Here is a 12,084-nt window from a genome sequence, read left to right as displayed (position 1 = left end):
TTTTGAACTATGTATGCTAGTTTCCTTTTTGTTTAAACATTATCTCAGGCATCCATTGCTAATGTTAGTTCCAGAAAAAGGTAAGATTAAAAGAGCAGATTATCAAAAACACAGTCCTAAAATGATTTAGAAAAGCTAGAGCTTATTTAAGCATAGGTCCCTAAGCTGTTTGGTCACCTAGTGGCTCTACAGCCTCCATTTCATCCTTTCGAAGCAGCATCCTCCAAGGAGTCCTCACCTTGATTCCAGTTTTCCAAAGGGGTTAACCTTTGAGCTGTCTCTCATCCTCATCCATCCCCAGGCCTACACTGTGAAACAGAAGTCAATGAATGCCAGTCAAGCCCATGTTTAAATAACGCAGTCTGTGAAGATCAGCTTGGGGGGTTCTTGTGCAAATGCCCACCTGGATTTTTGGGCACCCGGTGTGACATAAACATGGATGAGTGTCTCAGCCAACCATGCAAAAATGGAGCTACTTGCAAGGATGGTGCCAATAGCTTCAGGTAATAGACTAAGCCTGGCTCGTCTTGCTGTTTTTGTTATCTTAACTGTTCAGTCATTCTACCATCTTTACAGAATATTACTTTGAATTCCAGGCCAGCCCTTCCCAAATCCTAGCCCAAGGATAAGCTATGGTAGAATCTGACTACCACCTGATATTCTGATTTCCTACCTCTTGGGTAAAGTCTATAATTTTGTAATAGACAATCTGTATGTTTTAAGTTCCCCTGTGTTTCTGAAGCAGAGCCGGACTTTGAAACCACTATTCTATACTTGGAAAGTCATAAAAGATAAAAGGAAGGACATTTATTCAAAAGCAAATGCAGAAACCTAGTTTTAAATGTTTTATATATTAGCTGGCATTTTCCCACCAACTAAAATCAGAAGGAATAGTGCAGTTCTACCGTCACAGAGCCATTCTATGACCATGATTTTCAAACTTTCTTTTTAGTTTAGTGTCCCTTGTTTCCAGGGAAATCAGAGTATAAACAAATAAAAAAATTTAAGCTTTTGTGGTTGAAAATAGTGGTATTTTGGGGGAGAAAGACTGGCTTCCTAAGGCAGGTCTTAGGGTACCGGTAGAAAGCAGTTTGAAAACCAACACTTTTTTTTAAATCACTATCAAGTCGTCTCTGTTCCATTCAGTTCCCCTTGCAGGATCTGTGGCTTCTGCAGTACAAATAGATAGACTGGCCTTTCTAGCAGAATTTTAGGGAATTTTACTGTCCTCAGTAAGCAACTGGTTCTGCAAGTTTTCAAAAGTTAAAAGCTTAAAAAAAAAATTCTACCTCAGTTGTAACATTTCCCAGCCCCCTTCCATTACCATCCCCCAAGAGAGCTAGGACAATATCTGGAAGAAATAGGGAGCCAGTTTTGCCATTGAGACTTTCACTCTCAATGTGAAAATAAAGATCTCAGTGTAGTATCAACTTTTCATAGGTTTTTTAATATCTTCAGGCATATAGCACCTAACCATAGGCGATGAGACATTTCCAGATGAACAGCAAGAGTTCCAAACTCTCCCCAGGGTCCAGAACAATTGATCAATACCAAATTTGTCTAAATCCTAACTAGAGGAAAGGTGAAGAAGGCAAACTCTCCACTTCAAAAGGATTGCTAATTGCCACCAAAGTGAATCTGTTTCACAAAGATACTGAACTACTATAATGATATCAAACATGGACAGATATACATCAGAAATTAAAACAACATTGTAAATCAACTACAATAAAATTTTAAAAAACAAGTATTTTTTAAGTATTTCCAAAAAAAAGCATGGACAGATAAACATGAGTGAAATTCAGCCAAAGTAGGTTTACCATCAAATACACAGAACTCCATAAAGATGCCCACCAATTCCAACTGAGATTTTCTTTTAAACTTCCAAATACCATTTATTTATATTATTACCAATATCAAAGAGATCCCCATATAAACATGCTAGTAGTAATATTAACTACATTTATTGGGCAGATCTTTTTAAATTAAAGATATTTCAGATATACTGAAAATTACAGTTCAGTTCAGTTCAGTACAGTTCAGTCGCTCAGTCGTATCCGACTCTTTGCGACCCCATGAATCGCAGCACACCACACCTCCCTGTCCATCACCAACTCCCGGAGTTCACACAGACTCGCATCCATCGAGTCAGTGATGCCATTAAATTACAAAGAATAATAAAAGTCATACACTCACCACAGTAGTGATCAATCCTTAGCCTTTTGCTGTATTGGGTTCATACCTTTCATTTAAAAAAAAATAAACTCTGAAGATAGATTTGGAGTCCCTCCAGTAAGCGTGCACACACACACATTCCTCTTCTTCCCTAATAGTAACCACTGTCTTGAAGTCGGTTTATAACTTTCTCATTCAGATTTTGCTTTACTACATATATGACTTCATAAACAATAAATATTATAGTTTTACATGTTACATAAGTAGTATCATACTATACATATAATCCTTTTGTATTTTGTTTTTCCTTTTGATACTGTATTATCAAGGTTGGTAATTTGCCTCTAGTTTGCTCATTTCAACTGCCAATTAGTATTCTATTGGATAATTATACCACAGTTTATTTTCCCAGTCACTTCTTCATGAACATGCAGAATGATGCTGTTGTGGAAATTCGTTATATTTGTCCTTGAACACCTGGCAGTCATCTCCCAGAATTCATACTACAAGTGGACATACAGGGCTCTGAAAATGCAAACCCTCCACTTTGTTTGACATTCCCACATGGTTCATGACACTCTTGTCAGTATTTGACATCATCGGATGTATTTTCCATTTGGAGGAGTTTAAATGGCTTCTTGCATTGCTCAGAGACTATATGGCATGCTGATTGAGATCGAAGTCCTTCACCACCACTTAGTATCTAGAGGACTTGGGCAAATTAACCTCTCTGAGCCACGATTTACTCATCGTAACTGGGAATAATAATATTCTTCATCATTATAAGGATTGAATTAATGTATGTGGGGATTCCCAGGTGGTGTTAGTGGTAAAGACCCCACCTGCCAATGCAGGAAGACCATAAGAGACACGAGTTCAGTCCCTGGGTCAGGAAGATCCCTTGGAGGAGGGCATGGCAACCCACTTCGGTATTCTTGCCTGCCTGGAGAATCCCATGGGCAGAGGAGTCTGGCAGGCTACAGTCCATGGGGTCGCAAAGAGTCAAACAAGCTAAAGCAACTTGGCATGGCATGTGTTAGTGTTTAGAAGAGCATGTGAGCTTTTTATATTTTTCCTAGCACTTCGTGGTGAGAGAAAATGGCAGTGTGTGAATAATACTTCACCTTGACCAGAACTAATTTCTACTCTATTTTTACCACTGCAGCATTTCAAGTATATGTTGTCTTCAGTTCAGTTCATTTCAGTCGCTCAGTCGTGTCTGACTCTTTGCGACCCCATGAATCGCAGCACACCAGGCCTCCCTGTCCATCACCAACTCCCAGAGATCACTCAGACTCACGTCCATCGAGTCGGTGATGCCATCCAGCCATCTCATCCTCTGTCGTCCGCTTCTCCTCCTGCCCCCAATCCCTCCCAGCATCAGAGTCTTTTCCAATGAGTCAACTCTTCTCATGAAGTGGCCAAAGTACTGGAGTTTCAGTTTTAGCATCATTCCTTCCAAAGATATCCCAGGGCTGATCTCCTTCAGAATGGACTGGTTGGATCTCCTTGCAGTCCAAGGGACTCTCAAGAGTCTTCTCCAACACCACAGTTCAAAAGCATTTAAATAGGTTTATTTGAATGAACTTTAAAAAGTAAGAGTTAAAGCACCATTTTAATGTGGAAAATGTGTTTCAGCATTTCAGGATTTTTAAAAAATTCAGTTAAACTGAAAAAAAGGAAAAACAAAAACAATTCACCCATTTTTTCCACCCCATGCCTCTGGCAACTGCCAGTCTGTTTTGTAGGCTGTGGGTGGGCATGGGTGGGTGTGTATACACATATGTATATTTAGATTCCACATACAAGAGAGCTCATATTAGCACCAAACTTTCCGGAGTCTTTCTAGACAGTGCTGCCGTTAATGGGAGACTGCTTCTGATGCCTTTCTGCAACTCTTCTAATTGTTACAACATTTTGTATTGTTTCAGGTGCCACTGTGCAGCAGGCTTCACAGGGACACACTGTGAGCTGAACATCAACGAATGTCAGTCTAACCCCTGTAAAAATCAGGCCACCTGTGTGGATGAATTAAACTCCTACAGCTGTAAATGTCAGCCAGGATTTTCAGGCCGCAGGTGTGAAACAGGTATATGTGAGCTTCATGTTGTTAAGAACGATACCAGGTACAGTGAGAACAACATCAATTTTTACCTGCTATAAGCACAATCTATATACCAAAAACTATGTGAAGCATTTTGTACTTATTTAATTTTCACAGCCATCCTGTAAACTGGGTCGTGTTATCTCCAGTAGCACAGAGGAGGAGGTTGAACATAGAGATGTAAGGGTGAAATGGAGAAAATTGAATTTAGCAGAACTCTTCACATTCTGCGTGTTTAGAAAGGACACTCGGATAAGTCACTTGATTGAGAAGGTCAGAGTCCGTGGATATGTTTGAGAATGCTAATCTGCTTTCTCAGAGCATAGGAGTCTTCTAGCTATAGGACTTTTGTTCCGTTGACTGGGATATGCAGGACTGGGGCTCCTGAAATGGGGAAGAACCAGGGCCCTGAGCAGGAATGGAGTGTTGCCGTCTCAGTGGACCCCCCCAGCCCCCTTCTCTCCTGCAGTGTCGGTTACTCCACTCTCTCGAGTTATTCCCATCAGCCCACAGGTGCTTAGTCTCTCATCTTGGATGACTCCCCAGCCCCACCTCTCCTTCCAGCTATTCTGTTTCAAAGCTTCCTTTCACTGCTCAGTGCTTTTCCTGTCTTGGATATTCACTGTTGGTTTTATTTAAAACAGTTTGTTGAACAAAAAGGAAACAGACTCACAGATAAAGAGAACAAACTAGTGGGTACTAGTGGAAGGGGGAAGATGGGAGGGCAAGATGGGCATAAGGACAGAAGAGGGACAAATTACTATGAATAAAATGAATAGGCTACAGGGATAAGCATAGGAAAGACAGCCAGTGTTTTATAATAGCTATAAATGGAATATAACCTTTAAAATTGTGACTCACTGTGTTGTACACCTGAAACTTATTTAATATTGTAAATCAGTTATATCTCAATAAAAAATAATAAAAGACATACAAAACACTAAAGAAGTAATATGTTATTTATTTCATAAGCAATATGTATTTAATTTTGAAATTGCTTCTCAGATTATCATATTTACTGAAATGAGCTTCTTTGACGATAGTATTGCATACTTGCTACTACCTTAGACAATTGAAAAATGCTTCACAAGTGCCATGATATTTTCTTTTTATTAAAGTGTAGTTGATTTACAATGTTTTGTTAGTTTCTGGTATACACAGAGTGGTTCAGTTATATATGTTTATATACACATGTATATATATCCTTTTTCATATTCTTTCTCCTATACTATATTGCAAGATATTGAATACAGCACCCTGTGCTAAACTTGTTCATTTTATGTACAGTAGTCTGTATCTCCTAATCCCAAACTCCTAATTTATCCCTTTACCCTCTTTGGTAACTATAAGCTTGTTTTCTACATCTGTTAGTCTCTTTCTGTTTTGTAAATAAGTTCATCTGTATCATTTTTTTTAAGATTCTACAGATAAGTGATATCATGATATTTGTCTTTTTCCATATGACTGACTTCATCTAGTGTGGTAATCTTTAGGTCCATCCATGTCGCTGCAAATGGCATTACTTCAGTCATTACCAGGCTTCCCCGGTAGCTCAGAGGGTAAAGCATCTGCCTGCAATGCAGGAGACCCGGCTTTGATCCCTGGGTCAGGAAGACCCCTGGAGAAGGAAATGGCAACCCACTCCAGTATTCTTGCCTGGAGAATCCCATGGATGGAGGAGCCTGGTAGGCTACAGTCCACAGGGTCGCAAAGAGTTGGACACGACTGAGTGACTTCACTTCACTTCATTCTTTTTATGGCTGAGTAAAAGTGAAAGAGGAGAGTGAAAAAGTTGGCTTAAAGCTCAACATTCAGAAAACAAAGATCATGGCATCTGGTCCCATCACTTCATGGGAAATAGATGGGGAAGCAGTGGAAACAACGTCAGACTTTATTTTGGGAGGCTCCAAAATCACTGCAGATGGTGACTGCAGCCGTGAAATTAAAAGACACTTACTCCCTGGAAGAAAAGTTATGAGTAACCTAGATAGCATATTGAAAAGCAGAGACATTTCTTTACCAACCAAGGTCCGTCTAGTCAAGGCCATGGTTTTTCCAATGGTCATGTATGGATGTGAGAGTTGGACTGTGAAGAAAGGTGTGCACCAAAGAATTGATGCTTTTGAACTGTGGTGTTGGAGAAGACTCCTGAGAGTCCCTTGGACTGCAAGGAAATCCAACCAGTCCATTCTAAAGGAGATCAGTCCTGGGTGTTCTTTGGAAGGAATGATGCTAAAGCTAAAACTCCAGTACTTTGGCCACCTCATGTGAAGGGTTGACTCTTTGGAAAATACTCCGATGCTGGGAGGGATTGGGGGCAGGAGGAGGAGGGGACAACAGAGGATGAGATGGCTGGATGGCATCACCGACTCAATGGACCTGAGTCTCAGTGCACTCTGGGAGTTGGTGATGGACAGGGAGGCCTGGTGTGCTGCGATTCATGGGGTCGCAAAGAGTCAGACACGACTGAGCGACTGAACTGAACTGACCTGAGTATTCCATTTGTGTGTATGTGTGTGTGTGCCACTGTGAACATTGAAGTACATATATCTTTTAGAATTAGAGTTTTCTTCAGACATATGCCCAGGAATGCGATTGCTGGGCTGGTTCTGTTTTCTGGTTTTTGAGGAAACCTCCATACTGTCTTCCATAGTAGCTGCACCAGTTTGCCTTCCTAACAGTAGAGGAGGATTCCCTTTTCTCCACACCCTCTCCAGCATTTATTATTTGTAGACATTTTAGTGATGACTGTCCTGACCATGTGAGGTGATACCTCATGGTAGTTTCAATTTACATTTCTCTAATAATTGGTGGTGTTGAGCATCTTTTCATGTGTCTCTTGGCCATCTGTGTGTCTTCTCATACTTTTCTTATTTGTTGCAGAACAGTCTGCAGGCTTTAACCTGGATTTTGAAGTTTCTGGGATTTATGGTTACGTCATGCTGGATGGCGTGCTTCCGTCCCTCCATGCTGTGACCTGCACATTCTGGATGAAATCGTCTGACGACATTAATTATGGGACGCCGATCTCCTATGCCCTGGAGAATGGCAGTGACAATACCTTCCTCCTAACCGATTATAACGGGTAAGCAGAGACATCAGGAAGGCCACGTTAGGACTTATCCTGGCACCGGGTTAGAACTGACATGGGTGGGGATGGAGCAGTAGGAGGGTCAAGTGTTCCAACAGGACAGCAAGGTGACGGTAGTCAAACAGAGCATCTGGACAGGTCCTGTACGAAGGCAGCATTTCGGTGGTAGTACCTTATACATGGATTGTGTTTTGCTGTTTGCTAAATATTACCATCTGAGCCACCAGGGAAGCCCAGATATTTTCTTATGTATTATTTCATTTGAGCTTCACAAGGACTTGAGGAACTGATGCCCCTTAACAGGTGAAATGAATGAGAAGCTAAATGCTTTCCCTCCCACATCTCACACCATGGGAGTGGCAGAACTGTCAAACCGACTGTTCAGACCAGTGCGCCTTTATTTGCATATCAGAGTGGCCAAAGGTCAGAGGACTTCCGTGGCACTGTTTGTCCTTGGAAGACCCTTGTATTGAATAAGAATCCATTTGAAATCTCCAGGGTGCAAGATGACATTTTTTTTTAATGTCTTTTTGGGTCAATTAGTTCCAGTTTGGGGCCCCATCCCTCTGGCCTGATAGGAAAGTCCGCTTCAGCTGTTTCTCTGATTTCTTTCACTGCTAGTGACTTCTTTCATTTCTAGTGACTGCTTCTCCTGTCTTAGATACTCATGAATCATCTAAAACCCACAGAGTTTTGCTAAAGAGCCACAGGCTCAGGCAGGACTTCGATCACTGGTTATCTGTCCACCCTGCCAATCACTGAGTTGTCCACTACGTCTGCCTCTGTGGTCCTTTGAGAACCTCTGCTGTTTGCCACGTGTGGAGTCCTTGGCAAGGCTGAGAGTTTATGCCTTTTGATTAAGAAAGATTCTGTGGCACACCAGCCTTTTCCTCCCAGGTTCACTCAAACATGTGGCCTTTTGCTCTGAACAGGTTGCAGGCCTCAAGGACAACACATTGAGCTCTCTTTCCTTGCCTCAGTCCATGAGATTCTCACTGTTCTGGTGAAAATCTTTCCATCCTCAAACCCTGTCCTTCTTAGTGGACTGAACATTCAGAAACAAAATGTAAGAAATTTCAAAATCCTCCCCCGAGACAGATTGTATAGAAAGAGAAAATCTGTTGCCTGCTTAAGTTTGGGAAGGAAGAACAGTGGGGAAACAATTCGTGTTTTAGAAATATCTTTTCATAAACATCTTTGAATAGGGGTTTAGAAGATGCTGATACAGTTACTCAGTGATTTCTTCTTTATCAGTTTCCCCTAATCTTTTCTTTTTCTCCATTTGCTTTTGAAGATGCTCCACTTTCCACTGCTTCTTAACTTGGACATTTCTCTAAGCAACATGGTTGTAGGAACCCTTTTGTAGCTGGTCACCTCTGTTTAGTTCCAATTATTCTTTCCCTTGCATCAACATATTTCATCTGCCAAGTGGCTGTTCTGGCAACAGAGAGGTAGGATTGGCTTCCTAGGACATCTCTGAAGTCTGTTCCAAGTTGTAGGAACATACATCCTAGAGAAAAGAAACCAGACTGACATTTGTGCAACCCTCATTCCTTCCATTCTTGACTCGTTCTCTCTAGAAGAGACAGTTGGTGAATTATCTCAAATTGGGCCAGTTTGTTTCAGCTTGTCCTAAGGCATTTTCCCTACCCCTCAGTGTTTAAGAAACACAAACCAGTTTTCAGTGAGCTACAGTACAGTAAAAGGTAATTAGTAATCAAATCTGCTTCTATGAAACATGGTTCAAATGGAGAAAAAGAGGTAATGGTTGTACCCAAAGTGCTTTACCCACAAAAAAGGAAGAAAGATAGCAACATGCCCCACATAAGGGATTACAACATATGACTGATGATTGTTTCCCTTGAATCTTTGTGCAGCTGGGTTCTTTATGTAAATGGCAAGGAAAAAATAACAGACTGTCCTTCTGTGAATGACGGTAATTGGCATCACATTGCCATCACTTGGACGAGTACTGGTGGAGCCTGGAAAGTCTACATTGATGGGAAGTTATCCGACGGTGGCATGGGCCTCTCTATAGGATCACCCATCCCTGGTACGTCTTCGCAAACAGAATATACTTCCATTCGATGGAGGCGGTGGTGCGTTGATGAACGGCAAGTTTGCTAAGTTCTCTCTCCCATTTACCACCTCCTGATTATCCAGACTGTGAATTATTAGAAGCTTTTCCTAGGTGAGCCGTGTGACTCTGCATAAGAAATGCCTTTGGGATCTAAAATAAGACTACCAAGATGCATGCTGAACTGACTGTGCGTGATTACTAAATTGTCTTCCAAGAAGGAGATTAATTGCTGGTGTTTTGTTTGTTGGTTTTGTCTGTTTTGTTTTCTTTTTTTTTTTAGGTTTGGTTTGTGATCAGTATACACACTAAACAAGTAGATTCAAAATACAAGCTGGAGCACTGCTAATAGTTATCTATCTTTTATGCCCTTTTTCTCATAGAACTCAAACTCTCTTCTAAAAATACTTTTAAACAAATATTTAGAGAGTTGAGTTTTGAAGGAATGCAAAAGTATTAAGTGTTCCAGGGTTCTCAGCATTGTACCTGGCAGTAAGCCTGCTCTATCTAGGTTCTTCTGTGACGTATGTCATGTGAGGAGGAACAGCTGGAGGCTCCCTGTAGTAAATAAGGAAACATTAAAAGTGTTTCTGCAGGAAGTGGTGTTATCCTGTGAAGTGAAGCGCTGGGTTCTTTTTGTGTTTAAAGTGTTGTTTTTAACTCTCCCTTCTCTGGGTGGTGAGATTACAGGTGGCTTTTATATTTCTTCCTGATCCTTTTCTGATATTTTTATAATGAGCATTTATTTCATTTATGGTAAAAAAAAAAAGTTTCTATCTTAAAAGAATTGGAACAATAATAGTAGCTACCCACGGGGATGGTTCTCTGACCACAGCAATAAGAATGAATTATATTGCAGAACTCCATTTGACAGACCCTAGTGAATGACTGACTGTGGTTTGGGTGACCAGATTTATTGAAGACTGTGTTAGGTGAGATAGAAATTCTTGGGAAAGGACCATTATTAGAGCAAGAATTAGGGGTAGAGGAAGATTCTGTATTTGGTTTTAGACATATTGAGTATGAATTTTAATCCCACAAATGTATGCAGCTAAAAACATAATTTGATACCATTTTATATCAAAATGACAGAATTGTCTTTTAGTGATAGGTTATGTTTGTCAAGAATTCAGCATGGTGAATGCTCTTATAGAGTCCTGGGGGGTGTGAAAATTGATCCAGACTTTCTGGGAAGCTATTTAGAAACATTCATCAACAGCCTTAGAGAAACTCTTTGCATGGAACCAGCAATTCTCTACCAGGAATTAATCAAAAAGAAAGAATCAGTGATCTGAACAAATCTCTATGTATCTCTATATTTAGTTCAGCATTACCTTGGTACCAAGCCTGGAAACAACTCCAGTATCCATTAAGAAATAGTTGTTAACTTAGTTAATTAAGAAAATTATGGATTATTGCACATTCACATGATAAAACTCATGAAATGAAAATATGTTCAAGAAAAGCAAGCTTCCAACATCATGTGTAGTAGGATCCTATGCTGTGTGTTTTAAAATCTCTCTCATACACACATACTAAAAAATAATTTAAAAAACATATAATCTAGAAAGAAATATATGGAACTGTTACATGATTTTTCCTGAGTAGGAGGAATTCTTTATACTTAATTTTTAAAAACATTCTTCCATGTGTATGTATTCATTTTTAGTTATTAATTTTATAAGAGAAAGATATAGATTGGGAAATCATGAATGAGGGCTCTACAGACATGGATTGACAAGAGATCACATGGGAGAGTAAGTGAAGGAAGAAGAGAGGAAGCCAGGGTAGAATGCTGGGTGCATCAGAATCTAAGAGGCAGGTGGAGAAGGGAGACTGAGGATGAGTAGAAAGGCTCAAGGAGGACCAGGGCAGGATGCTGTCATGGAAACCAGCTGCAAGCAGGAGGGCTCCTGGCAGGAAACAAGTGACACACACAAGAAGGATAACTGAAGAATTTCATGAAAGGACTGTTTTCAAAGATGTGGGCTTCCCAGGTAGTGGTAAAGAACCCGCCTGCCAATGCAGATAGACGTTAAGAGGCGCAGTTTCCATTCCTGGGTTGGGAAGATCCCTTGGAGTAGGAAACGGCAACCCACTCCAGTATTCTTGCCTGGCCAATCCTATGGACCGAGGAGCCTGGCAGGCTGTGGTTCATAGCGTCACAAAGAGAACACAATTGAAATGACTTAGCATGCTGTCCTGGGCAAGGTTAAAAGAACCAAAATGTGGTAGTAAAATACCCCATGACTAGTAGCGATGGAAAGTCACAAGAGATGTACATGAAGTGACAGAGAGTGGGAGCTGTCACCAGAATGTAGCTGAACCTGCACTGATGGGGAGAAATCACCCAGTGGGAGCAACGATGCAAGAGAGAGGAAAGCAGCCCCTTCCATCTGTTGCCTGGGGGGACGGTATCCAAGAAGTTAAACTTGTCTCTCATCCCACTTTCTTACCTTGGGCTGGTCTCTCCATTGGCCAGACAAAGAGGCCAGAGGACTGAAGAAACCAGGTGGTGTAGTCCATGGGTGTCAACCTTGCGGCCACAGAGCAGAGTGGAGAAAGGGGAAGGGTAGCTCTCGAGGGGTACAGACCTTCTAGAGTGCCAGGAAGGGCAGTTTAGTGGAATGAAATGCT

At 41.0% G+C, this 12,084-nt stretch overlaps 1 protein-coding gene across 1 annotated transcript in view; it reads left to right on the top strand.

Moving 5' to 3' along the window:
* Nucleotides 1-12,084, top strand: part of SVEP1 (sushi, von Willebrand factor type A, EGF and pentraxin domain containing 1) — a 205,027-nt gene that overhangs the window by 134,275 nt on the left and 58,668 nt on the right. The window contains exons 24-28 of the mRNA XM_052644513.1: nt 302-503; nt 4,107-4,264; nt 7,163-7,364; nt 9,248-9,427; nt 9,731-9,735. Coding sequence (XP_052500473.1) covers nt 302-503; nt 4,107-4,264; nt 7,163-7,364; nt 9,248-9,427; nt 9,731-9,735 — 747 coding nt within the window. The remainder of the gene's footprint in view (nt 1-301; nt 504-4,106; nt 4,265-7,162; nt 7,365-9,247; nt 9,428-9,730; nt 9,736-12,084) is intronic.

The sequence above is a fragment of the Budorcas taxicolor genome, chromosome 8, assembly GCF_023091745.1.
Source record: "Budorcas taxicolor isolate Tak-1 chromosome 8, Takin1.1, whole genome shotgun sequence".
In the NCBI taxonomy this organism is placed as follows: Eukaryota; Metazoa; Chordata; class Mammalia; order Artiodactyla; family Bovidae; genus Budorcas; species Budorcas taxicolor.
Note: the sequence above shows the minus strand (reverse complement) of the source record. Positions and strands in the feature narration are given on the sequence as shown.